At 44.6% G+C, this 25359-nt stretch overlaps 1 protein-coding gene across 2 annotated transcripts in view; it reads left to right on the plus strand.

The window, feature by feature from the left end:
* The window catches only part of MEF2A (myocyte enhancer factor 2A), a 58599-nt gene that overhangs the window by 12389 nt on the left and 20851 nt on the right, over positions 1-25359 (plus strand). Inside the window, exons 1-4 of one of the 2 annotated variants that reach the window (XM_081114826.1) lie at positions 6204-7824; positions 8450-8535; positions 14324-14515; positions 18822-19025. In XM_081114826.1, the coding sequence (XP_080970952.1) occupies positions 14462-14515; positions 18822-19025 (258 nt within the window). In that variant the 5' untranslated portion in view covers positions 6204-7824; positions 8450-8535; positions 14324-14461. Of the gene's footprint in view, positions 1-6203; positions 7825-8449; positions 8536-14323; positions 14516-18821; positions 19026-25359 lie in introns of those variants that run through there. The other variant, XM_081114827.1, reaches the window with a different exon arrangement.

The raw sequence follows: 25359 nt of genomic DNA on the forward strand, positions 1-25359 counted from the left end.
GAGTGTGAAAGCAGAGGAAACATCACAGATGTGGGTGCTGTGGCTCAGGGCGCACGCGGTGGGCTGTGGCAGCGCCTTTGTATTTGAGCCTGTTCTCCCTTGGGTGCCTCCCTTCTGTGATAACTTTTCATTTTTTTTTCTGTTTCTTGTCTGCATTCGGCCAGCTTTTCTGTATTTGGACCGTTTTTGGTTAAATGTCTGAATTTCGGATTCAGAGTGGTTTTCCTGCCTTCAGGTCTGGCTTGAACCTATTGAATTCTGTTTGGAGGACTGAGTGGCCCTTTGCCTCGCCTGCTTTGGGGTGTGTGGGTAGGGGTTCCGCTCGGTCGGTAGGGGCCACATTCTGTTTCCTGGTCTCTTGGATTTCGGTGTCCTTGTTCGCCTTTACGGCGGTGGGGTTTGTGGTATCCTCAGTTTCATGGTGCCCTCTTCTGTCAGTGTAGACTGCCCTGTTAGTTCCGTGGTTTTGGTTGGTTTGAATGGTCAGAGAAGGGTTGTGAGACTTGCAATGTTACGGTTCTGTTTCTTCTCCCAAGACCTTAGATTTTCCCCTTTTCTTTTTCCCTTCACTGTCCACTTGCCCAAGGACATCCCTTTTCCTTCTCCGTTTCCTCCGCCAAAAGCCACGTGGGGCGCGGGTGCGCCCCTCTACATGGCAGGGGCGCCTTAATTGGTGTCTGTGCCTTTAAAATGCTAGAACTTTGAACTTCCTTCCCAGTTCTGATCCACCTGACTCGCTTCCAGGATTTTCAGGTTGAGGGTAGGTTTAATATTTTCGGGGGTCCTTGCAAATGCCACCCTCCGGCTGCTTTGCTAGCCTCCTCGCCACCAAGCCTGTCTGTGTCCAGTGGGGGTGAAGGGACAGCCTGAGACCCCAAGGGCTGGGGTGGGGTGAGTTTCCTGGCTTCATTCCTTATTTTGTGGTATCAGCATTCTTCGTCTGCAGGCGATGCTGAAAGCGTGTGTGTGTGTGTGTGTGTGTGTGTGTGTGTGTGTGTGTGTGTTTTGTAGAATTTCCTTTGCCTTTTTTCATATGGTTTAGGGCAGTCGTTTTTAGAGTTACTTAGATACTCTATCACCATTGTTCTGAATAAAAGTCTCTACTCTCGGGGGAGAGGGAGTGGGACTCGATTTTTGCCAGCGATTGCCAACCTGTGAGCTGCCAGAACTGTAACAGCATCAGCACCTGACTGTGTGGTCGGGGGCACTGCCGTCTTTCCCCTTAGGTTGTCAAATGAAGAATGACAGCAGCCGACACACCAGTAGCCGTCTGGTGTGAAGGAATCAGAATCATACCGATTTTTCTGTCACATCGGCAAAAAATACAGAATTTTAGTAATGAATTCGTTTGTGTGTGCCGTGCGATGGAAAGGGTTGAAAATCGCTGATTTATGCTGTCGGTGCTACAGAGCTTGGAGTTAAGAAAGGACATGGGCAGTCAGCTTCCCCGGGTGAGCTAGGGGCTCCAGAAAGTTCCTTGTCTGAGAAATAGGCTAGTCCAGTGGAAACACTCCGGCTGCATCGAACAGCGCGCAGCTGCGGGTCCTGGGGGCAGCAAGGGCCTTACAGGCTTTTATCTGCGAAGTGAGGTTCTTCCGTCCAAGGCTGGTCCCTGGGATGTATATTGGCAAAGCCTCGGCTCTATCCTAACATGGATGCGTTATGGGCCCATATGCAGCCCAGGGCTTCTGTGGTACCACTTTATTCTCCTACGGGACGTTCTCGGAAAAGGTGGCTTCCACACTTACGATTCATCCGATGCATATGATCATCTTTGAAAATTACACCACATGTACTTTTTTCATTATTTTTCTCCTCTTGTGGTTTTCCCAGTTTTATTTTATGATCTTAATGATTGTCCTTTGGTTATAACGAATGGTAGGTGTGCCATGCCTAGACGCTACACGCCTTGTTGAGTTTCATAAGGTGGCACTGTATAGGCTCATTGGAGTTGAAGCGAATTGGTTCTGTCTTGTATGCTTTCTAACAAGAGAAATTTAAAATAAAGTAGGAATTAGGCATGGGGGTTCTTTCTGATTGGTTTCTAGAAGTTGTTTGAAATATGTATTACCTGTAAGCTCTTTTTCCCTAGAAGGAAAGTTTTTTTTTGTCACTGTTTTATGTTGTTGTAGAAGTTGACTTGTTTCATTAGTCATGTTACATTTCTTTTTGTAAAACTATCAACCAGAATTAAAGGGCATATTGACCGTAAACATCAGAAATCTCTCGTAATGTCAATGAAAACCTTTTGCGACTGATAATGTCTTTGGAACTCCCCACCTGGCTTCCTAAAGACAGTCAGTACCTATGCCCAGTCGACCGTCTTTGGAACCTCATTTATGAGCTTTCATTTCTTTCTTTATTTTTCATATTTTTCATGAGTCTTAGATAATGACTTGACCTGCTCCTCATACATTTTCTTTTTTAAAAACAATTTGTATTGATTTCAGAGAGGAGGGAGAGGGAGAGAGAGATAGAAACATCAATTGATGAGAGAGAATCATGGATCGGTTGCCTCCTACATGCCCCCTACTGGGGATCGAGCCTGCAAACCCAGTATATACCCTGACGGGGAATTGAACCATGACCTCCTGGTTGATAAGTCAACACTCAACCACGGAGCCACACCGGCCGGGTGCTTGTCTGCAATTCTGATAGCCAGAGATCTCTAAATAAAAGCTTTCCTCAAGGTATCCGGGGGCAAGAAGTGGCCTGGGCTGATGTGAGGCCGAGTGTCACACCTGCACCGTCTCCCGCCTGAAGGGCATGTCCCCATGGCCTGGCTGGTGTGGTCCAGTATACAGAACGTCCAGAACAGGCAGACTATAGAGCCAGGAGCAGATGCCCCACCGCGCGGGCTGGGCTGCGGGCTGGGGATGGGAATGGCAGTGACTGCGGATGGGTACTGGGTGAATATTTCGGCGATTAGTGGTGACGATTGTGCATCCCTGTGACTATAAAACACACTCCAGTGTGTAAACAGGCGAATTATATGGTGTGCGAATTCTATCCGGGAACGCTGTGTGGTATTTCTTTAAAAAAGAGCAGCAGCTGTGTGAAGAGATGTCTGGGGCCTCCTGGGCAGTTCAGGGGATATTGAGGGAGGTGGAAGGGCGTGGTGGACAACAGCATTTCTTGGCTTTAGTATATTGTCACATAGGACACAAATGCTCGCTTCTCTCTCCCCTGGCAGAGAACGGAATAGGTTGTGTTGTCGTGGGGCTTATATAAGAACCAGCCTGTAAACCTTACTCGGGGCTGGGGTTGTGCATGATTCCAGTTGATGGGATTATTAGTCTTGCCTTTCTTTTTGCTTTTTTTTTTTTGTCATATTAAATTCAAATGCTTTCCTTTCCCATCTCCAAGGTGGTGCGTAACTGTGCTGTGCCCATCTGTCTGCCCTGCACCCTGCTTTGCTCTTTTTGTTCATCACACCTACTCAAGTTTGTGTCATCTTTCTTACCTCCTGTAACTGGAACAGTCCCTGGGTGCTTAAAATCACCTTCTTCCTTAAAGGCTTGCTTCTGTGAAATTTTACCGACTTAAAGATACTGTTTCTTGTGACTTAGTATCTATTTATATGCCTGTGCATCCTTGTAAGACCTCAGCAGCATTTTTTTTTTTCAATTTTAGTATCAGATAGTGAATGGTTCCAAATATATTCCAAAAGTTCTAATTTGGCGTTTGCTGTAATGTTTGCCTTTCTGATGTCGCGAGCACATGATGAGATTTTAATAGGAAAGTTAACTCATTGGTTTCCAGGGGCATCCGTCTGTCCCACTTGTCTGTTTTATGGCTTCTCTCTTTTTCCGAACGCATTGCCCTCCCGTCAGTAATTACAGTGACTGTGGCGGCGATGCAACAACAGCCCCGTAATTAGTGAGCACGTACTGCGCTCACACTGTGTGCCAGGCACTGCGCCGAGCACATTCGATGCTTGTTTAATGCTCACAGCTAAACTTGTCAAGTTTATGAGCTACTATTACATTATTATAAATGCAGAAAACAAGACTTAAAAGATGATGCTGATTGTTCTCCACTTTGTAAGGTCAGAAAATTATGTGTATGGAGCTTCCTAGTGTTGAGGACTGGCTTTCATAATGTGGGAATTTTGGATCTTTGTAGGTTCCCTGGTGGGGGCTCAAGAATTTGCAAATTTATTCCCAAGTGGAAGCATACAGGGTGCACTCACTAGTGTTTTGCATTTTGCTCTCGCCAACAGGTTTTTGCGATTCATTCATGTTTGTGTCTGTCCGTTTTTTGTTCCATTTTTCTGTTGCCTGGTGTTCCATTATGTTTATACCACACCTCCTCCATTCACCTCTTGTGGACATCTTGGTTGTTTCTAGTTGAAGCTATTAAGAATAAAGCTTGCCCTGGCTGGTTTGGCTCACTGGAGAGAGCGTCAGCCTGCGGACTGAAGGGTCCCAGGTTCGATTCCGGTCAAGGCCATGTACCTTGGTTGCGGGCACATCCCCAGTAGGGAGTGTGCAGGAGGCAGCTGATCGATGCTTCTCTCTCATGGTTGTTTCTAACTCTCTATCCCTCTTCCTTTCTCTCTGAAAAAAAATCAATAATATATATATATTTTTAAAAGAATAAAGCTCCTTTGTACATTTGATTACAAGCCTTTGTGTGGACGTATGCTTTCGTTATTCTTGGCAAAAACCAAGGAGTGGGAGTTCTGGAACACATGTTAAGTGTATGTTTTACCATACATGCTAAGTGTATGTTAAGTGGATAAGAAGCTGTGAAACTGGTTTCCAAAGTAGTTGTATGGCTTCACAGTCTCGCCAGCAGTAAGAGTTGTCGTTTCTCCATATCTTCATCAGCACTGGGTGCCGTCAGTCTGCTTAAGGTTGGCTATTTTAGTGACTAGGCCAGCCGTGGGCAAACTACGGCCCGCGGGCCAGATCCGGCCCGTTTGAAATGAATAAAACTAAAAAAAAAAAGACCGTACCCTTTTATGTAATGATGTTTACTTTGAATTTATATGAGTTCACACAAACACTCCATCCATGCTTTTGTTCCGGCCCTCCGGTCCAGTTTAAGAACCCATTGTGGCCCTCGAGTCATAAAGTTTGCCCACCCCTGGACGAGGCAGTCGTCCCCTCCTTGTCCATGGTGTGTGGGGCGAGGGGATACATTCCGAGACCCCCAGTGGAGGCCTGAAGCCATGGATGGTATCGAACCCTATCCTTGCTATGTTTTTTTCTATCTAGACATTCCGATGGTAAAGTTAATTTAGGTACAGCAAGAGATTAACAATAACTAGTAAAATAGAACAATTATAACAATATACTTTAATAAAAGTTACATAATGAGGTCTCTCTCTCCTATTGCACTATACTCACCAGTTCACTAAAGGAAGCACTTTCGGCTTCCCTCTGGCAGATCCGAATGGCAGCATCACTCCTCTTGTGCTTGGGGCCATTGCTAAGTAAAATAAGGGTCACTGGGACACAGGCACTGTGATTCCAGGACCATGGACCTGATGACCTGGCAGGCTACTAAGAGGCTAATGGGTGGGAGCATGTGCAGCGTGGATGTGCTGGACAAAGGGGTGAGTCACATCTCAGGCGGACAGAGCTGGACAGCATGAGATTCACGCGAGTCAGAATAGCATGTAATTTAAAACGTACGGATTGTTTATTTTTGGAATTTCCCATTTGACATTTTTGAGACCATGACTGAAAGCCCAGAAAGTGAAACCGCGGACAAGGGGGGACTACTGGCTACTGGCATCTCATTGTGGTTTTAAGTTGCATTCTTTGAGTAATGATACTAAACAGTTTTTACTTACTAGAGGCCTGGTGCACAAAATCTGTGCACTGGTGGGGGGGGGGTCCCCTCAGCCTGGCCTGTGCCCTCTTGCAGTCCAGGAACCCTTGGGGACGTCCAACTGATGGCTTAGGCACGGCAGTCGGACATCCGTTGCTCAGTTGGGGCTGGAGAGGGACAGGGGAGGTTGGCCAGCCAGGGAGGGATCGTGGGAGGGGTCCAGGGTGTGTCCGGCCCATCTTGCTCAGTCCTGATTGGTCGGACCCCAGCAGCAAGCTAACCTACCAGTCGGAGCGTCTGCCTTCTGGTGGTCAGTGCACGTCATAGCGAGCGGTTGAGTGGCCTTAGCATATCATTAGCATCTTACGCTTTGATTGGTTGAACTGGTGACTGGACACTTAGCATATTAGGCTTTTATTATATAGGATTGGTGTTTCATGTCTCTTCAATGGTGAAATGTCTGTTAATTATCTAGATAGAAGTCTTTTTATTCTCACCATCGTAGAATACTTTCTTGCCTATCATGTCAGCAGTACTTTGATTTCACTTTGCTTTCTCGCTTATTGGCATTCACTGCTTAGGTGCAAATAACGAGAGAGGAGTTAGTGATTTATTTTGGGTCATTTAGGACTTCAGTTGTCAACAATTGTAACAGGTTGTCTGTTTGCTTGGTCAAGTGTAGTTGAGACATTTGAAGAGAGGAATTTGTACCTTGGTCATTTAACCTTTCTTGTTAATACAAAAAATTGGAAATTGACAGTAACTTGTGCCACAGTATAAAATATGATAGCGTTTACTCATCATTGAAATGATGATGCCTTCGAAGGTCTCGTTTGTTTCAGAGTGCCTTCTTCATTAAAAAATACTTTTTACCATGTGATTTTTGTGATATTATCTTGTGTAATTTTTATTTGTGATAACTGTCCTGTGGAAATTTAAGTATACCTTACAAGGTATTGAGAAGGTATCCGTTTGTCATTTTTATTCACAGCAGGCACCCACCTGCCCTTTGTCAGGGCATCTGTCACCTATAGGTGTGGATGGGCAGTGCCTATCAGCGTGTATCAGCAGCTGCCCGATATATCAGCCTCTGAGACTGAGGTTTGCTTTGCGGTGTGTTGAGCCTGTTGCTGCAGCATGCATTGGTTCTGTCACTTACTTAGTTCACTCATGGGAGCATGACTTGGACGGTGGTTGGTGAGGCAGAGCTGTTAGAGCTTGCCTGGATCCTCACCGCTCTACCGGCTTAGCTGCGTCACGCTTGGCAAGTTGCTTCTTAGTATTTCAGTTTCCTCTCGGGGACAATAATGAGGTTATTGTTGGCTTTCCATCAGTTAACACATGTAAAGCAATTAGGATACCGATTAGCAGAGGATAAAGACTCAGATGTTCCCGCTGCTGTTGCCATTGTTCTTGTTGCTATTATTACCCTGGGTCTTCCCTGGATACCTTCCCTCATGGTTTAGTCCCCTTCCTGCCACAGTCCTTTCTCTCTCGCCTTGTTTTTTCTCACGAAGGACTTCTTGCTAACCTGCCATATATATTGGGTATTCTTCGGTCACTTGGGTAAAAAGCTGAAGAAAGTTATAGACATTGATTTGATAGTTTGGGCAATGGCTTGTGGTCCATGCAGGTTAGTTAGAAGTAGAGGGAGCTAGGTGGTTGGTTGGGACCAGGTTTGGGCGGGGCAGCCCTTAAAGGTACAGGAGTCTAGCCCTTGCCTGGACAAGCAGTGGAATTTAGAGGTTCAATATATGAAATTTATTTACAACTGGCTAAAGCATTAACATTTTAGTTTTGGTTTTATTTTTTGAAGATCAGAGTGTGTTTCATGGTAGATAATTATACAAGCACTACAGTCATACAAGTCAGCCAGTCATGCAAGTCTACATTATTGGATTAGCATCATAATTTAGCCTGGCATTTGGGGTACAGAGAGGCATAGTTTTTAACCATCTTTCCCTTTTCTGCCTAAATGTCTTGCTACTCTTTCCAAGCAAAAATGTAGCAGGACTGGATTATTTTTTATGCACTAATTCATTGGTTAGTATTCCCAGTGTTCCTTTGTTAATGTGAATTATTGACATTGATCAGTTTTATATTCATTTTTGGCATTTTATGGTCATTTTCATTTTATGTTCCCTTAAAAGATAGTGAAAGCTACAAGTATATATATTTATATATATTGTATACGAATACAACCATGTATTCTGTCAATAGAAATAACCCATGGGCAGTTTTCTTTCTAAATGGAAATGTTCACTGTACTGCATTCTCAACTATTTTATCCAACCATAAATTCAGTGGGCTGTGTGTATCAGGTGAATGGAAAGCATTATCATGTGATATACTTAGCGGATGGGGAAATGGAACCCAGGGAACCAGTTGGTGAATCTTGGAGTGCATACAATGTTACTGAACATTTCAGTCACACTCCCTGAAAAAATGGATTAGTGACATTAGACATGCTCAATGGCCTAACATTATATTTCTTAGCCAAATAAAACAATTGACTTTTAAACGTTTATTTTTCTATTATTCAGCAAGTATTTGTGGAGCTATCTGCCAGGCATAACGTTGTTAGAATTTGTAATAATGAAATATATTTAACTCTGTGTCGGAGTTAAGAGCAATTACTAACCCATCTCATATTTTTTTCTTTATTAAGGAGTCGCATTTTGTGAAAAAGTCACAAAGAAGAAGTTTCTTCAAGGATCCTATCTAAGTGCACTTGTTGTTGATACGTCGTTTCTAGTAAGACACTTTTCATTTTTCTCTGATATGAAGTAAATAAGTACCATCGAAATGCTTTGTTTAAACATCTAACTTTGGGAGTTAACTATAACCCATTCAGACTGTGAGTTTGAATGGCAGTCATTTTGGAGTTTATCTTGGGGATTAATATAGATGATTTAAGGATTTATAGAGTCCATTGAAGTGCATAAGAGTATATAGTGATAGTTTATCTGACACTGTTCAGATAACATGAATCTTTTCATCGTTGCCACCTCCATATCAGTTACCTTGTTTGTTGGTTTTTTTAAAGAAGAAAAATATCTACAGTAGGTAATCTCTGTTTATTGTGGCAAGAATGAGGAGGATGGGAGGGTGTGAGGAGAATTGCATAAGGCGAGGAAGGAGTTTTCAAATAACAGATGAAGAGGACAAATCTAGCCCTGTTTCTTAAAAGGTGGGAAGGGTCAATGAAAAAAATTAAGCTAATTTAGGAGATGCTTGAAAATGTGGGCTTGTGTGTGTGTGTGTGTGTGTGTGTGTGTGTGTGTGTGACTTTGAATTTATTGCCTTAAATCATAGGCCCATAATTGCAAGGCCCTGGAGTGCTCTATTTCGATTTTAAGCATTATTGGTCCAGGTTAATGGTTCCAATACATCAGTAAGATGTGTAGTCTTACTCAGAAGTTTTCATGAGTGAATCCTCATCTGAAGTCTACCTTTTTGTTTTTAATAGGGGAAAAACTACATCGATATTAGACTATTTTAAAGAATGGAATTTTGGAAAATGTTAGCAGGGGATATTTCTGGAATGTTATAATAAGTTAGCATTAACATTTCAAATATTTGATCTCGTTGATTAAGCCTGGTTATGTCAGTAAAAACCTTGGGAAAGGTACTTAAGACTTTTTGTCATTGTTCTTGTCATTGTAAGAATAGTTTTGCTATTTAACATAAGGTCCGATTTTTTCCTTGTATAATTATATGTTAGAAAGTACTTTTATAAATTTAGAAAATGAGTTCCTTGTTAGAATACTTTATTCTGATATCACTTTCTTGTAGCTTTATATTTTTATTGTTAAACTTGGAAGAACAGTGTATTCTTACATCTTTCAGTTTAGGAGAACAGGCATTGTTTTTCAGTCGAAGCAACGTATCCTTCAGACCGAAACTTATGTATGTCCAGGCAGGATGGGGCTAAGGACGTCTCATTCACACTTTAAAATAGAATCCTTGGTTGGTCTTGTGTAAAATCTCGGAATGTTCGTTTTCTTTCTTTCTTCATCTTATTGACATTTCCCCTAAGTCCCTTTTGTCCACTAACTGCTCAAAACGGAATGATGGGAGGTGGAGCACTGGAGGGAGCACTTGGCCTCAGAACTCTCATGCCCGTTGCTCAGAACGCTGGCCTCTCTGAGCCTTGCTGATGGCTCTGTGCGTAACTGCAGCTGCTCTGCTCTGGGTTGTGCGTAAGCGTTAGGAAGTTTCGAGCCTTCCTTCCCTAACTAAGCTCCAGGATGTCGCCAGTGTCTTATTCTTCATGGCAGGCTTTCCATGGCTCTGAGGGTGACGCGTGAGTTCATAACTACTTGCTTAGGAGTTACTCTGAGAACTTAGATGGGAAATGCTCTTTCCTTTTGAGTAGATTCATACGTTGACTCAACAGTTTCCGATTAGGGATTGCCCCCTATACTTCTGCCCTAATTTGGAGTAGAAATTGGAGGAGTTGGCACAGAGATTGGGCAAAAATTTTTCTAACCTTTTTTCTTTTCTTTCATGTCTTGGAACTGTTTTGGGCTTCTCTTTTAGGTCTGTGATCCATTTTGAGTTAATTTTTATATATGATGTGAGGTAAGGGATGCGATTTATTTCTTTGCAAATGTAACACTTTTGAGAAGCTAATATAGTCCCCTGTTGAATTACTTCGGCATCTTTGTTGAAAATCAATTGACCATTATATGTGGGTGTATTTCAGGACTCCATTCTGTTCTTATTAATCTATAAATCTATTAATCTATAAATACTGTATTGTCTTCATTATACTGTAGCTTTATGGTGAGTCTTAAAAGCAGATGGTATAAATCCTCCAATTTTGTTCTTCTGTTTCTAAGTTTTTCTATTCTAGGTCCTTTCCATTTCTCTTTGTGTATTTTAGAATCAGCTGGTCAGTCTCTACCAAAATGCCTGGTGGCATTTTGATTATGTATGTTTTTATCTTACAGGCCAGTTTGGGGAGAGTTGACCTCTTATGGGTATTTTTCTCTGTAGGCTTCTAACTTAATTCTGTTGTAGTCCAAGAACATACATTATGTATTGTAAGTGCAGGATGTTGTCTGTTAGTGACTGGTATGCACTAACCATTCTGTAATTGTTTAGTGGAGCTTTCTAGAAATGTTATCTTGGTCACATTGGTTGATAGTGTGCTTCAAGACTTATCCCTTCTGATTTCCTGTTATTCCAGTAACTGCTGAGTGAGCAGTGTGGGACTCTTCAGCATTGATTATGGGCTGGTCTGTTTCTCCTTTTACTTCTTGGCTCATGGAATTTGAAACTCTATAAGTGCATGCATATTTAGTGTTGGGTTTTTTTTTTAATGTCTTCTTGATGAATTGGGTCCACTGTCTTGAAATGTCCCTCTTTATTTCAGGTAATATGTTGTGAAATAGTTTCTGAAATAGCTCACCTAGTTTTGTTTGTTTTATTGCCTTCTCTGTGTGTCTGTCTCTCCTCTTATGTCCGCTTGCATAGTTACTGACAGAAAGTCTGATGTTATTCTGTACCCCTTATGTAAATTTTCTCTTCATTTGGACTGCTCGAAAGACTTTTTCAAATGATTGCTTTAGTCATTTGGTTAGGATGTGCCATAGTATGGTTTCCTTTGAGAAAATCCTTAGCTTTTTGTTTTGTTTTTTAGATTCTTTACATTACAGCCAAATCTGGAAACACTGTCTGCCACATTTTATGACATAGACAGGCTATCCCTGTGTGCTTACGTGCTATTTGCCCTTATGGTTCCTATGCTGATTGCACTGGATGAACACCCAGCTACATATATTTTGTCATTGTCTTATTTCCTTAGAATTTTTGAAAGTGGAATATTTTTCAAAGGAAGCCGAAATTTAGGTTTCTTTTTGAAAAAATATTTTAAATATGGGTCAAATCATTTAAGAACCTTCTATCTAGAGCAGTGATGGCGAACCTATGACACACGTGTCAGAGGTGACACGCGAACTCATTTTTTTGGTTGATTTTTCTTTGTTAAATGGCATTTAAATATATAAAATAAATATCAAAAATATGTCTTTGTTTTACGATGGTTGCAAATATCAAAACATTTCTATATGTGACACGGCACCAGAGTTAAGTTGGGGTTTTTCAAAATGCTGACACGCCGAGCTCAAAAGGTTCGCCGTCACTGATCTAGAGGAGAGTTTTGAGTGACTGATTTTCAAAGACAGTAATAAATGTTTTGTTCCCTGGTGTTTACTTCCTTTTCATTTTATATTTTACCCCAAGATGGGCACATTTTCCCTACAATATTAATGTCATCAAGATGCCCAAGATTCCCCAAAGTGTATCTTTAGCGTTGCTGTTTGAGCCTTATGTTCAGCTTCCTACTTGACATTTCCAGTTGCCTGATCCATGACCATCTCAAGTTTAATGTGACCAAAATTGAATTCTTAAGTTCCTCTCTTTTAAAGAAGCAATGAATCCTTATAGATTTTCTCATGACAGATGCCTGTTTGGTTGTTAAAAGCATTCAGTTGTTGACTGTACATAGTTACTTTATTAGAACGTTTATTTTAGTAGCTTTTGATAAAATTTAACAGGTAGTTAGTTGATTATTAGAATCATCCAAATGGTGTGTCTGATGAGCGACCTCAAAGAGTGGTGTTTATTTAATAAGGGCCAAGTTGAAGTAAAGTTCACCTTCTGTTTAAAGTCCGTGCTCTTAAAATATTGATGTACTTAAACCACAGGTTCTTTAAAACTAAACAGAATTGATTGTAAAAGACTGAACATCTGTAATCAGTATTAGTAGAATGACTTGGTCTGAATTTGAGTGCTAGGTTCTGGTATCTCGCAAATAAAGACAACGGAACACATATTGGGAATCTTGCTTAAACTCTAGTTCCTCATTTTTTTAAATGACATAATTACCTGAGAGTTCAGTTTAAACTGATTTTTTACTGTATTAATTTTGACTGAATACAGTGATAGGCCTGGCATTTAATTAGATTCATTTTTGCCCCCTACAGTAAGATAGATTACTTTCTCTATGGGCAAAAACGTGCCCAACGGTGTTCGTTAAACATGGGTTTTAGTTTTAAAGGTAAGTTTTAAATGTTGCTATTTCTACTAAAACTCCTTGTATTAAAGGAGTTTAATACTCCTGCAATTATTTTAAAGGTGCATGCATACTTTTTAGAGTATTGTATTTGTTGAAAGTGTAGTGAAATGATCTTTGCCACTTTAGCCAGTTGAAGTGTACAGTCAGTGGCATCAAGTGGCTGCCCATTGCCGAGCAAGGATCGCCACCATCATCTGCAGAGCCGTTCCGTCATCTCCTACTGAAACCCTGCACCCATTGGCCCTAACTTCCACCCCCTCCCTCCGGTCCCTGGCAACTGCCTGTTTACTGTTTCTGTCTCTGTGCATTTGACAGAATGCATAAATACCTCATGTAAGTGGAATTATATAGCATTTGTTCTGTGAATTTATCAATGTCCTAGTATTTGTGCCCCATCCCTCCAAAAATATTTTTTAATATATTTTATTGATTTTTTTACAGAGAGGAAGGGAGAGAGATAGAGAGTTAGAAACATCGATGAGAGAGAAACATCGATCAGCCGCCTCCTGCACATCTCCTACTGGGGATGTGCCCACAACCAAGGTACATGCCCTTGACCGGAATCGAACCTGGGACCTTTCAGTCCGCAGGCCGACGCTCTATCCACTGAGCCAAACCGGCTTTGGCCAAAAATATTTTTAACATGCAAGTTTTGAAAGCACTAGGTTTTGGCACAGCTGTCATTCACAATATGACACATTATATAATGGCCAGTCATTCCACTAGAGAGAGAAAGGGAATAGAGAATCCTAGTTTTTGAATGATCCACAGAGTCAGAGGAAAATGGACATGGGGCTCATAGGCCACACCCACCAAGTAGGGCGCTGGGTTGATTCTACTTGGGGGCATTGTTTTGGCTTCATCAGGGAGATGCCATTCCGATGGATGAGGGTTCATTGAATAGCATCACAGTAAGTGCATGTTATTGGGGAAGTGGAGAGTGTCTCTGTGGGCTGACAGATAGCACTTTTGCTGGTGTCGGTGGCAGTTTGCAGGAAGTTTGTAAAGGCGGATTGGAGCTGTCAGATTGTTAGCCGTCAGAAGCCTTTAAGCCGCAGTGGTTCTCAACCTTCTGGCCCTTTAAATACAGTTCCTCATGTTGGGACCCAACCATAACATTATTTTCGTTGCTACTTCATCACGGTAATGTTGCTACTGTGATGAATTGTAATGTAAGTATCTGATATGCAGGATGGTCTTAGGCGACCCCTGTGAGAGGGTCGTTTGACCGCCAAAGGGGTCGCGACCCACAGGTGGAGGACCGCTGCTTTAAGGGTATTTGATAATGTTTACGAGGAGAAGCTCTGGAGCTAGACTCCTTGTGTTCATATTCTATGCTACGCCTCTTACAGTGTGACCTTCCGCGTGCAGCATCAAAACAGGTTTGAAATCAGTACAGCATTATCATGATTTGCAAATCTATAGAACCTAAATTTTCGAATTTGTGTTTTCTTTTAGATCTTAAAGAAAATTTCAGCGGTAGCCCTGGGACTAGAAGCTGCAGTAACAGAAGCCGTGTATGATGCATTAGGCTATTGAAGAAAAGTAATTTTTGAATTAAATATTTGGAATAGAAGGGAGGAAAGGTGACCGAAAATGGGGCGGAAGAAAATACAAATCACACGCATAATGGATGAAAGGAACCGACAGGTAAATGAACGTCTTCATTCATCTATTTAACAGATGTAAATATGTTTTCTTTAAAAAGGAGTGTAGGATAAACGTTGAATTTTTCTTACACATAATTTTAAGTCTAAATATTTTTATTTTTAGACTAAATTACATATTTTATCAATCAGAAAGTTTTGCCTTTTTATCATGTGCTTTAAGGAAACACTTTATTTCAGAAATCATGTGTTAATTACAAAAACATAGGCAGAAAGAAGAAAAGTAAATCCCTGCAGTGGTTTTATGTACACTAATTGTGTACATTTTTCATCATATATTTGTTCTTCTGTACATTTCATTATTAGTATCCTACATATTGATCATTTAAAATTATCGCCTCTATTTTCATATGTAGGTAATTCTTAAGTTAACTACAGCTCTCAGTGAATGCGTTCTGGTCAGTTAAATTTTCAGGTTAACCAACAAATAATCATATTTTTTTCACAACTCTTGTTATCACAAATATTCTACATCATTTATGTACCGGGTAGGCAAAGGTAGGTTTACAGTTGTTTGTATAGAAATAATCTATAATAATAAAAGTGTAATATGCTAATTAGACCAGATGTCCTTCTAGTCAAAGCCGGGGCTGCGAGGGAAGCCCGGGTCCCAGGTGAGGCCCAGGTCCTGGGTGCCAGAGGGAAGCTGGTGCCGGTAGCTGGGGGAAGAAAGGCCTACTCTTGCACGAATTTCATGCATCGGGCCTTCAGTAAATCTATACTAATAAAAGGGTAATATGCTAATTAGACCGGACATCTTCCGGACGTCCTTCCTGACAAAGCCAGGCCTGGGCAAAGCCCCCTGCTTGTGGTCCTGGGTGCTGGCACCTGCAGCTGCGGCTCAGGGGAGAGAGAAAAGCTGCACACCCCACGGTCCCAGGTGCCCGTGGCCGGCCAGAGGGAGGGAAGCCCAGGTCCTGGGTGCCTGGGGCTGGCTGGAGTAGGGAATCCTGGGCCCCAGGTGCGGCGCTGAGGCAGAGGTGGTTAGGAGCAATCAGGCTGGCAGGGGAGCAGTTAGGAGCAATCAGGCTGGCAGGGGAGCAGTTAGGGGCAATCAAGCAGGCAGAGGCGGTTAGGGGCGATCAGGCAGGCAGGCGAGTGGTTAGGAGCCAGCAGTCCCGGATTGCGAGAGCGTTGTTCGACTGCCGGTTGGGATTGGGCCTAAACCGGCAGTTGGACATCCCCTGAGGGGTCCCAGATTGGAGAGGATGCAGGCCAGGCTGAGGGACACCCCCTCCCATACACAAATTTCGTGCACCGGGCCACTAGTAATAAATAATAATACAATAATAAACTGTGCTTTGCTTGTGCACAACAATTTGTGTTTGTCTGAGAAGGTCTTTATTTCTTTTAAAGTACAATTTCTCGCCAAAACCGGTTTGGCTCAGTGGATAGAGCGTCGGCTTGCAGACTGAAAGGTCCCAGGTTCGATTCCGGTCAAGGGCATGTACCTGGGTTGCGGGCACATCCCCAGTAGGAGATGTGCAGGAGGCAGCTGATCGATGTTTCTCTCTCATCGATGTTTCTAACTCTCTATCTCTCTCCCTTCCTCTCTGTAAAAACTCAATAAAATATATTAAAAAAAAAAAAAAGTACAATTTCTCAAGATACAGAATTTCAGGTTGGTGGGTCCTCCCCCGCCCTCAGACACTTGAAGCGTATCAGCATTCTCGTCCGCATTGCGTGTGTCTGAGGAGAACTTGGATGTAGTTCTTACATTTACACTCATGTGACAAGGTGCATTTTTCCCCTCTGGCTTCTTTCAAGATATTCTTATCTTTGATTTTTATAGCTTATATATCATATGCCTTGCTCTCATTTCTGGGTTTGGAGGGGTTTTTGTTTGTTTGTTGTTTGCGTTTATTTTGTTTGGTGTTCTTTGAGCTTCCCGGATCTGTGGTTCGGTGTCTTAACATTAATTTGGGGAAATTCTCAAATGTTCTGATTTAAATATTTCTTCTGTTATTTCTCTTTCTTCTCTTGCTGCTATTTACAGCTTCTGTTGACATGGCCTCAAGCTCGGAGGTTTCTCCCTCATTAGTTCCATCCTGCTGAAGGACCCATCAAAGGCAATCATTTGTTAGTGTTTTTATTGCCAGCATTTAAAAAGAATTTTTTAGGAAAAGAATTTCCATCTCTCTGCTTACCTGTTGCTGCATGCTGTCTACTTTTTCCATGAGAGCCTTATATGGTAATCATAGCTGTTTTGAATTGCTGGTCCGATAATTCCAACATTTCTTTTTATTTTTATTGATTTTTAGAGTGGAAGGGAGGAAGAGAGACAGAGAAACATTGATGTGAGAGAGACGCATCGCTTAGCTGCCTCCCTCGCGTGCCCTGATTGAGCCTGCAACTGAGGGACATGTCCTCGACTGGAATCGAACCAAGGCCCTTCAGTCCTCAGGCCGATGCTCTACCCACTGAGCAACACCGCCTAGGGCTGATTCCAGCAGGGCTGCCGTGCTTCTGATGCTTGCTCTGTGTCTGCAGACTGTTTCTTACCCTTGAGTAAGCCTTGTAAGTGCTGAGAGCCAGAAGTGACGCCCTAGGAAGGACCGGCAGGAACAGGCCCCGGGACTGTGGTGGTGGGGGGAGCGGGCGTGTTCTGGAGCCTCGCTGAGATATAGACTAAGTTGTGAACAAAAGTGACCACTGACTTCAGTCACACAAACGGAAGGATATGGGGATGTTAACAAGTCTTCATGGATCTCGGGGAATGGAGTCTGATGGCGGCAGGTTGAGGCGAGTGGGGGGCATGAGATTGGAGAAGGTATAGGTGTTTCTATCAGGCATGTGCACTGGGTCCCTGGGTTCTGAAGGGGAAGGAGGGAAAAATAATTTAGAAGAGACTGGGGAGCACAGGGACGAACCTTCCAGGCTGAACAAACAAAGGTGGGTCTCTGCTGGAGAGGCCTGCAGCATGGGAAGACCGTTCAGAGGACATCAGGGAGCGGCTGGGCCTAGGCCGTGCGTTTCAGTGGGTGCAACACGAGGGCTGGGAGAGGACGCGTTAGGTCAGGTGTGCTCCGTTCAGTTGTGTGGGGAAGAGTCGAGGGAGGAGGGGCTCCTGGAGGGAGGACTTGGGGTTTCTGGTGGGAACCATTTTAAGCCAGACGGTCAGGGCACTGGCACCTGTTTCCTTCTGTGGTCCTTTGCCTTCTGCAGTAGAACAGGGCCAGGGGTAAAGCAGTAACCCCTAGGAGGCTGCCCTACCAGAGCCTGTGGAGGTACAAGATCCACATGGGACTGTTGTACTATGGCCCAGAGCCCATGGAGATACCAGATCCACACGGGACTGTCGTACTATGGCCCAGAGCCCATGGAGATACCAGATCCATATGGGACTGTCATACTATGGCCCAGAGCCCATGGAGATACCAGATCCACACGGGACTGTCGCACTATGGCCCAGAGCCCATGGAGATACCAGATCCACATGGAACTGGTGTACTATGGCCCAGAGCCCATGGAGATACCAGATCCACATGGAACTGTTGTACTATGGCCCAGAGCCCATGGAGATACCAGATCCACATGGAACTGTTGTACTATGGCCCAGAGCCCATGGAGATACCAGATCCACATGGAACTGTTGTACTATGGCCCAGAGCCCATGGAGATACCAGATCCACACGGGACTGTCGCACTATGGCAGATGGGGAGGTAGAGGCTCATGGGGAGTGTGAAGCTAGGAACCTTTTCCATCTTCAAACTCACACTCAGCATTAAGAAGACTCAGTTTCGCCGAAGCCGGTGTGGCTCAGTGGATAGAGCGTCGGCCTGCAGACTGAAGGGTCCCAGGTTCGATTCCGGTCAGGGGCATGTACCTGGGTTGCGGGCACATCCCCAGTGGGAGATGTGCAGGAGGCAGCTGATCGATGTTTCTCTCTCATCGATGTTTCTGGCTCTCTGTCTCTCTCCCTTCCTCTCTGTAAAAATTCAATAGAATATATTTTAAAAAAAGAAAAAAAGAAGAAGACTCAGTTTCAGGGAGCCTATATTCAAGTACTACTAATGCTTTTTACACATGTTTTTAATTGATTTTTAGAAAGAGAGGAAGGGAGAGGGATGGAGATATAAAAACATCGATGAGAGAGAAACATCATTGATCGACTGCCTCCTGCATACCCCCCACTGGGGATGGAGCCCGCAACCCAGGCATGTGCCCCGACTGGGAATTGAACCCTGACCTCCTGATTCATAGGTCGACGCTCAACTGCTGAGCCACACCGGCAGGGCGACTACTAAAGCTTTTAATAAAAATGGCCTTTTCCCCTTTGCTTGTCTAGGTCACCTTTACAAAGAGGAAGTTCGGGTTGATGAAGAAAGCCTATGAACTCAGCGTGCTCTGTGACTGTGAGATCGCGCTCATCATCTTCAACAGCTCCAACAAGCTGTTCCAGTACGCCAGCACCGACATGGACAAGGTGCTGCTCAAGTACACCGAGTACAACGAGCCGCATGAGAGCAGGACCAACTCGGACATTGTCGAGGTAACAGTCCACTCCGCCTGAACTGCAGGCGTAACCACGTCTTTCCTTTAACAGCGGTAACTGTTAGATGCTTTCTACATCCCAGATCTAGACCAGTCATAGATACATCTTGTCTCGGAATCATTTCTTTGTTTTTAAATATATTTTTATTGATTTCAGAGAGGAAGGGAGAGGGGGAGAGAGATCGAAACATCAGTGATGAGAGAGATCATAGATCGGCTGCCTCCTGCACGCCCCCCCCCCCCATCCCCCGGGGGTCGAGCTTGTGACCCGGGCGCTCAACCATTGAGCCCGCCGGCCGGGCTGGATCATTTCTTGGGAGGATCTAGTTGTTGCATGGGATGAACCACTGCGGCTACAAACGTGTCCTACTCATGGGGACACAGTAAACGAGGCTGTCGTACCACAGGCCCAGCATCATCTAGCACGTCCCCTGTTTTTAAGTTAATATTCTAAGAAACGATTATCACTGAGTTACAGTTTTAATGTCTCAATTGTGTGATTATGTCAGTGATTGCCCACAACTCCAACCACTAATGAAGTGAAAGGAAGGGATGTCGATACGATTTCTCTTTTGCTAATAGCGCTTTAGCTGTGGGGGAGGGATGCCCTCATTCTCCTCCATCTGCTGCCCGTCAGTATCGTAATTCCACCAAAGGAAAGAGACGGGATTGTTTTCAGAACGATTTCTCTCTATTCAGAGATGGTGTTTTAAAGCAAAGCCTTCAAAAAGGAGGACCAACATGCTTCCCCTTGCAAACTCTTATCATAAAAGCTAGCATCCCGAGTATATTCCTAATGGCATTTAGTTAGCTCAGTCTGTACTTTTGTCTTATTTGTTATATTTGGAGATTTTGCTTCATTTTTATTCATATTTATTTTACTCCTTGAAAAGAGAGACACTTTGGCTTAATCTTGTAATATTAGAAAATGATTTCAATAATTAGGTATTTCCTTGGTGAAAGTACTGAAACCATGTGAAATGTTGCACAACCAACTATAAAAGAAGGAATGAAGCTCCAATCTAGATTTCATTCAAATAATTTAAATTTAGGTGAAGATACTTTATTGTGTAGGAATCTATTTGCTGCCACAAATTATATTATAGATCTGACAGTGAGATCTATATGTTTTCCCTATATTTCTCTGCCTTAGCCATTCCTTTTTTCCCAGTAATTGTGACTGCCAAAAAAAAAAAAAAATTCTCCTACTTGTATTAAAGGAGCCCTTCTATTACCTTTAAAGCAGTTAATTGTTTGAAAATAGAAGGAAAAGTGCAGCGTAATTACAGTGAGGACTTGTGTCTGCTGCTTGATTTGCCGGGTTGTATTTCAGTGGCTCACTCGAGGAGCCTCCCTGACCGTGTCTGGCGCTTTTGTTTGGCGCTTGTTGAGCACTTCGCTTAAACTGCGCGGTGACGTCGTTGGCCACGCCCCTTCACTGTAAATTACTGTATATCATTGAGCATTTTTGGTCCATCTCATCACTTACATCCAGCACGAACTATTCAGCAGCCTTTTCCCTTCATACAGACACAATGAATTTTGAGTCAAAACTTTGTAAATGAGGAGATCACCATTCAGGTTCGCTTTAACAGAGATTTCATAACTGGATTTTCTTGAAATGGGGATGATCCCTGTGTGTCTAGTTTAAAATTACATCTTCTTTTTAAAATCTCGATTTCTTATAAAAGGTTGTAGTGCCTTAAGTCAACCAAAAAAACCAGAGTTTACTGTAAAACTGTCAACAGATAGATGTCGGAGCTAGTTTCCCGTGGAAGGCTCGGCCACCTTCTGACCCTGATTCTCTGCTCTGTGACGGAGGCAGCAGTGTCGCTCTGGGCCCCAGAAGTTGAGCGTGCATTGCACAAGCAGCGTGTGCCTCCTCAGAGACCAGGGAGAATACGGTCTCACTCGGTCCTCCCAGAGCTTCCAGGAGACACTCCGTCTTCATCTCTGCGCCAGAGTGTCGGGGAGCAGGTCTCAGCACTTCTCAGCCGTCTCCTATGTTGCTACATCTGCTTCAATAGGAAGGAGAACTTTTGCAGCCCAGGTATCCACTGGGATTCTGGTATTTTCTTTAGAGTTGGAATTCGTAGAGGGAACATAACTCTTACCAGCATGTTTTTATGAAGTTCATAAATGCAAAGGGTAGGAGACAGTTGATGATAAGGGACTCATTTGTTGTGGTAGAATGCATGCTAAGCTTGCTTCTCCTTTGCTGTGTGTTAATGCCTTGCTGAGGTCGCCTGCCTTTAAGACGGCGGTGGGTGCACCTGTAAGATGTTCTTTCTCCCACATAGAAGGTGCTACAACTCAGCCGCACTAGCAGTGCGCACAGGTCTGAGTCCTACCAGCCGTGGCCCTGGCTTATGCTCATGCAGCACAGACTCTGAGCCACACGAGTTCACCAGATAAGAGAAATGACAAATCCTCATATCGAGCTGCCTAGGGCCCAGACACTTCACAGTGCTTTACAGATATCTCACTGAAAGATATTTTTAGAATGCGATTGTAAGTATTTCCCCTTTTCAGCGTTCCCTTTCAAACAGCCGTAGTCATTGCAAGCCCGCTTTCTGATGTCCATTTGCTCATCTGACAACAGTAACTGGGGGCTCCTGTGAGCGTGGGCTCTGCAGTGGTGTTATTGGAGAGCTCCAGCTCAAGCCAGTGCCCGTTCCTCCTGCCCAAGTTTGCTAACCCATTGAGATCAGCTTTTTCCAGCTGAGGATTTTACACCCACGAACTCCTAACACGTGGGTGTGCGGTGGTCTAGACTCTTTAGCCTTCTCATGTAGCATGAAATGGAAGCATATAAACCGCTATAAGCGGTCGACTCTAGTGTGTTTCCTTAGGCAATATGGTCAAGTGTAACTAACTGGAAACCTGGTGAGCAGCTTTCCTGAGGCCTCTCGCGGAATTCACCGATTTCCGGGTGCATACTTGTTTGTCCCTACAATCGGCAGGATTTTACCTGAATGCCCTCTGGCAGAGCGCTGACTGTTAAAGTGGAGTCACACACCAGCCCTTTGGGGGCGCACTGTGAAGAGAGAGGAGGGAAGGTGTCCTGTGTTGTTAGCCACACTTGCATGGTCTGCAGCGTGAGGACACGTGTGTTGTGCCTGTGGAGTTGGATCTGTATGTTGTCTGGGAGCGCTGTGCTAAATACATGCTAAAGCTGTTGGTGTTAGAATCTTGCGGGATAAACAGATAGTGAGAAGACACGACACTCATTTACCCACCATTCAATTTTTAAAAAGAATATTTTTATAGATGTCAGAGAGGGAGAGAGAGAAACGTCAATGATGAGAGAGAATCATGGATCAGCTGCCTCCTCCACGCCCCACTCTGGGGATGGAGCCCATAACCTGGCATGTGCCCTGACTGGGAATCAAACTGTGACCCCCTGGTTCATAGGTGGACACTCCCCCACTGAGCCAGGCCGGCCGGGCACACCCTCGTGTGCAGTAGGGTTTGTGTAGGGGACTGATCAGGGTAAGGAAGGGGCAGGTGGAGATGGTTGATGGGGAGAGCGCCTTGAACACCAGGCTGTGGCATTTGACTTTTGTCCCATGGCCCTTGGCCACAGAAAATGAGCATTTTGAAGAGGTTTACAGCTTTTGAAAATAGACTGTTCTCTCATCTCTTAATTCCATAGGTTGTTAGTAATGCTGAGGTGTAGGAAGAAGAGTGCGTCTCATTGGGGAAGGGAGAGTAGGTGGGGTGCAGGCTGTGTCCTGAAGGAAAAGTCCGGGTGCTTCTGCTGACAGGTGGTCTGTGCCTCCCGGACCCCCCTCCCCCCGCCCCCCAACACACACCCACTGCAGAGCCTACGCAGCCAGCCGTGTGCTCTGGGAAAAGCCACCTTCACGGGAAGTGTAACCCGCACTGGGAAAGGCAAAATGATCAGACTTCTTAGAAGATAAATAGGAAAATGTCTGCATCGTGTTGAGGAAGGGAAAGCGTCTTATACAAGACATAAAAATTACTGCCATCAGGGAAAACTGTAAAGGAGAAAGTGGGTACATTCGACTTTATTAAAATTAAGAACCATTTTCATGCAAAGACAAGTATTAAAAAACATGCCAAAGAATGGGGAAAAGGTTTTACAGCGCATACAATTAGCAAAGGACTTGTGTTGATTACAAATAAAAAATGGCTCTAAAGCAATAAGAAAGAGAAACAGCTCAGGAGAAAACTTGGCAAAGGGCTTGACAGGCACTTCACACAAGAGAAAACCCAAATGGCCAGTAGATATGACATGTGCTTTATTGTCTTAGTCATGAGAGCAACGCAGACTCAGCCCTCGTCGCAGGTGGGAAATGTCCGCTGATACAGCTGCTGAGAAACAGTGTGGCATCGTCTGGTCCAACTGAAGAACATTTTATGAACTAACAGCTTCACTCAAATACTTTAGAGAGATGTGTGCAGATGTGTAGACTATCTGCACAAATGTACATTCGGCCCAGCCGGTGTGGCTCAGTGGTTGAGGGTGGACCCATGAACCAGGAGGTCATGGTTCAATTCCCAGTCAGGGCACATGTCTGGGTTTCGGGCTTGATCCCCAATAGGGGGCGTGCAGGAGGCAGCCAATCCATGATTCTCTCTCATCATTGATGTTTCTCTTTTTCCCTCTCCCTTCCTCTATCTGAAATCACTGATTGGCTGCCTCTTGCACGCCCCCTATTGGGGATCAAGCCTGCAACCCGGACATGTGCCCTGACCAGGGAATTGAACCGTGACCTCCTGGTTCACGGGTCGATGCTCAACCACTGAGCCACACCGGCCGGGCTTGATGCACTTTTATGTATGCTTCACAATGAAAATAAAAAAAAGTTAATGCATTTTCACCTTGTCTAGGAAACATAAGAAGTGTCTTTCAAAATTGGGGACAATTATTAAAAATGGGGAAAGGGAGAACTTTTCTCATTTAAAAAATCCTAATGGTCTTAAGTTCCTTGCGACTTATGACATCATTCTGTTATTTCACACGGGCTCATTTGTACCTTGTGCTCCATCTGACTAATTCCCCATCCAGCCGGCACCCAGGGAGCCTGCGCTGCTCAGCTGCCTGCGGACGGGAGGGTGAGGTGGGTGGCGAGAGCGGGAGGGATGTAGTGCTGAGCTGCCCGGGCAGTTAAACCCGGCGGACACCTTTGAGTACTTGCAGGCCCGTAGTTTCACTTCTGAGCGCGGAGGCCGTTAGTTTGGAGTGGGATTTGACAGTTACCTTCCCAGAATGGAGCGCACACTAAGGAACATGCTAGTTCTCTTAGGCAGGAGTTAAACACGCAGCTTCTCAGGCGGCTCCCGGGAGCTGTGGAGCCGAGGCGGGCCTGTGTCTCCTCCGCCTCGCCCGGCCCCACACAGATCACAGCATTCCGCTGTTAGCACCGGCCCGGAGCCCTCGCCGTGGCCTGCGTGGTCACGATAAGGAGACGGAAAAGGCCTTTTTAGGAAGCGGGTCCTCAGAGCCGCTCTCCGTGCCCGGCGATAAGGACGCAGCTGGCTCCCGGCACAGGCACATTAGTTCCTTATCTGCGCTGATAGCGGCTCGCATTCCCTCCGGGACCGCCGGTGAGAGCCGCTCCCCTCCCCGGAGAGCAGGCTGACCCGCTGCTGTGCAGGGAACGCGGGGTGTAACTGCCAAACAGGCCATGCTTCTTCGTAACAAACGGTGTTCAGAGAGACACGCACGCGGTGATCGCTGTTAGTGAAAGCGCAAGGCTGTGCGCGGTCCGCTCGGAAGGCTGCTGGAGAGGAGGGAGCCGTCCCGGGACGTGGGGCTGGGAGAAGTCGGCCGCCTCATGATGACATGTGCGGAGGCACCTGCTGTGTGTTCTGTGTCAGGGCTGTGCGGGCATGGAGTTCCTCGGAGCAGAGTTCTGAGTGTTAACACCTTCCTGCGATAGCAGCTCGCGGGCTTTGGCAGGACGGGCTGCTGCGGGGGGAGGGCGCCTGTCCTCATCCTGGGTTCCAAACAACAGGACCTTTTATGGCCAAGCGCACGGCGTCCCTGTGCTGGGGGAGACCGCGGCCCCGAGGGCTGGGACCAGCTGCAGTGCGTGCTGGATGCTGTGGTCGGAGACCGGTGGGTGTCGGGCATTGTGCGTGGGGCTCCTAGCACATCCCGAGTAGTTTGAGAGGCTAATATATCTGTACTAATGGTTTCTGATGGTTCTTTAAGCATGAAAAGAAAATCAAGTTTAGTGAAGTGAAATCGTAAAATAACTACTTCAGAGAAACTAAGGAAAAAGTCACAAATCTTACTGTATTGGGTGATTTTTACTTCTTCCAAGAAAAGAGGAGTGAAAGTGACATTCACAATTATTGTA

The sequence above is a fragment of the Myotis nattereri genome (genome assembly GCF_964212035.1).
Source record: "Myotis nattereri genome assembly, chromosome: 21".
NCBI lineage: Eukaryota > Metazoa > Chordata > Mammalia > Chiroptera > Vespertilionidae > Myotis > Myotis nattereri.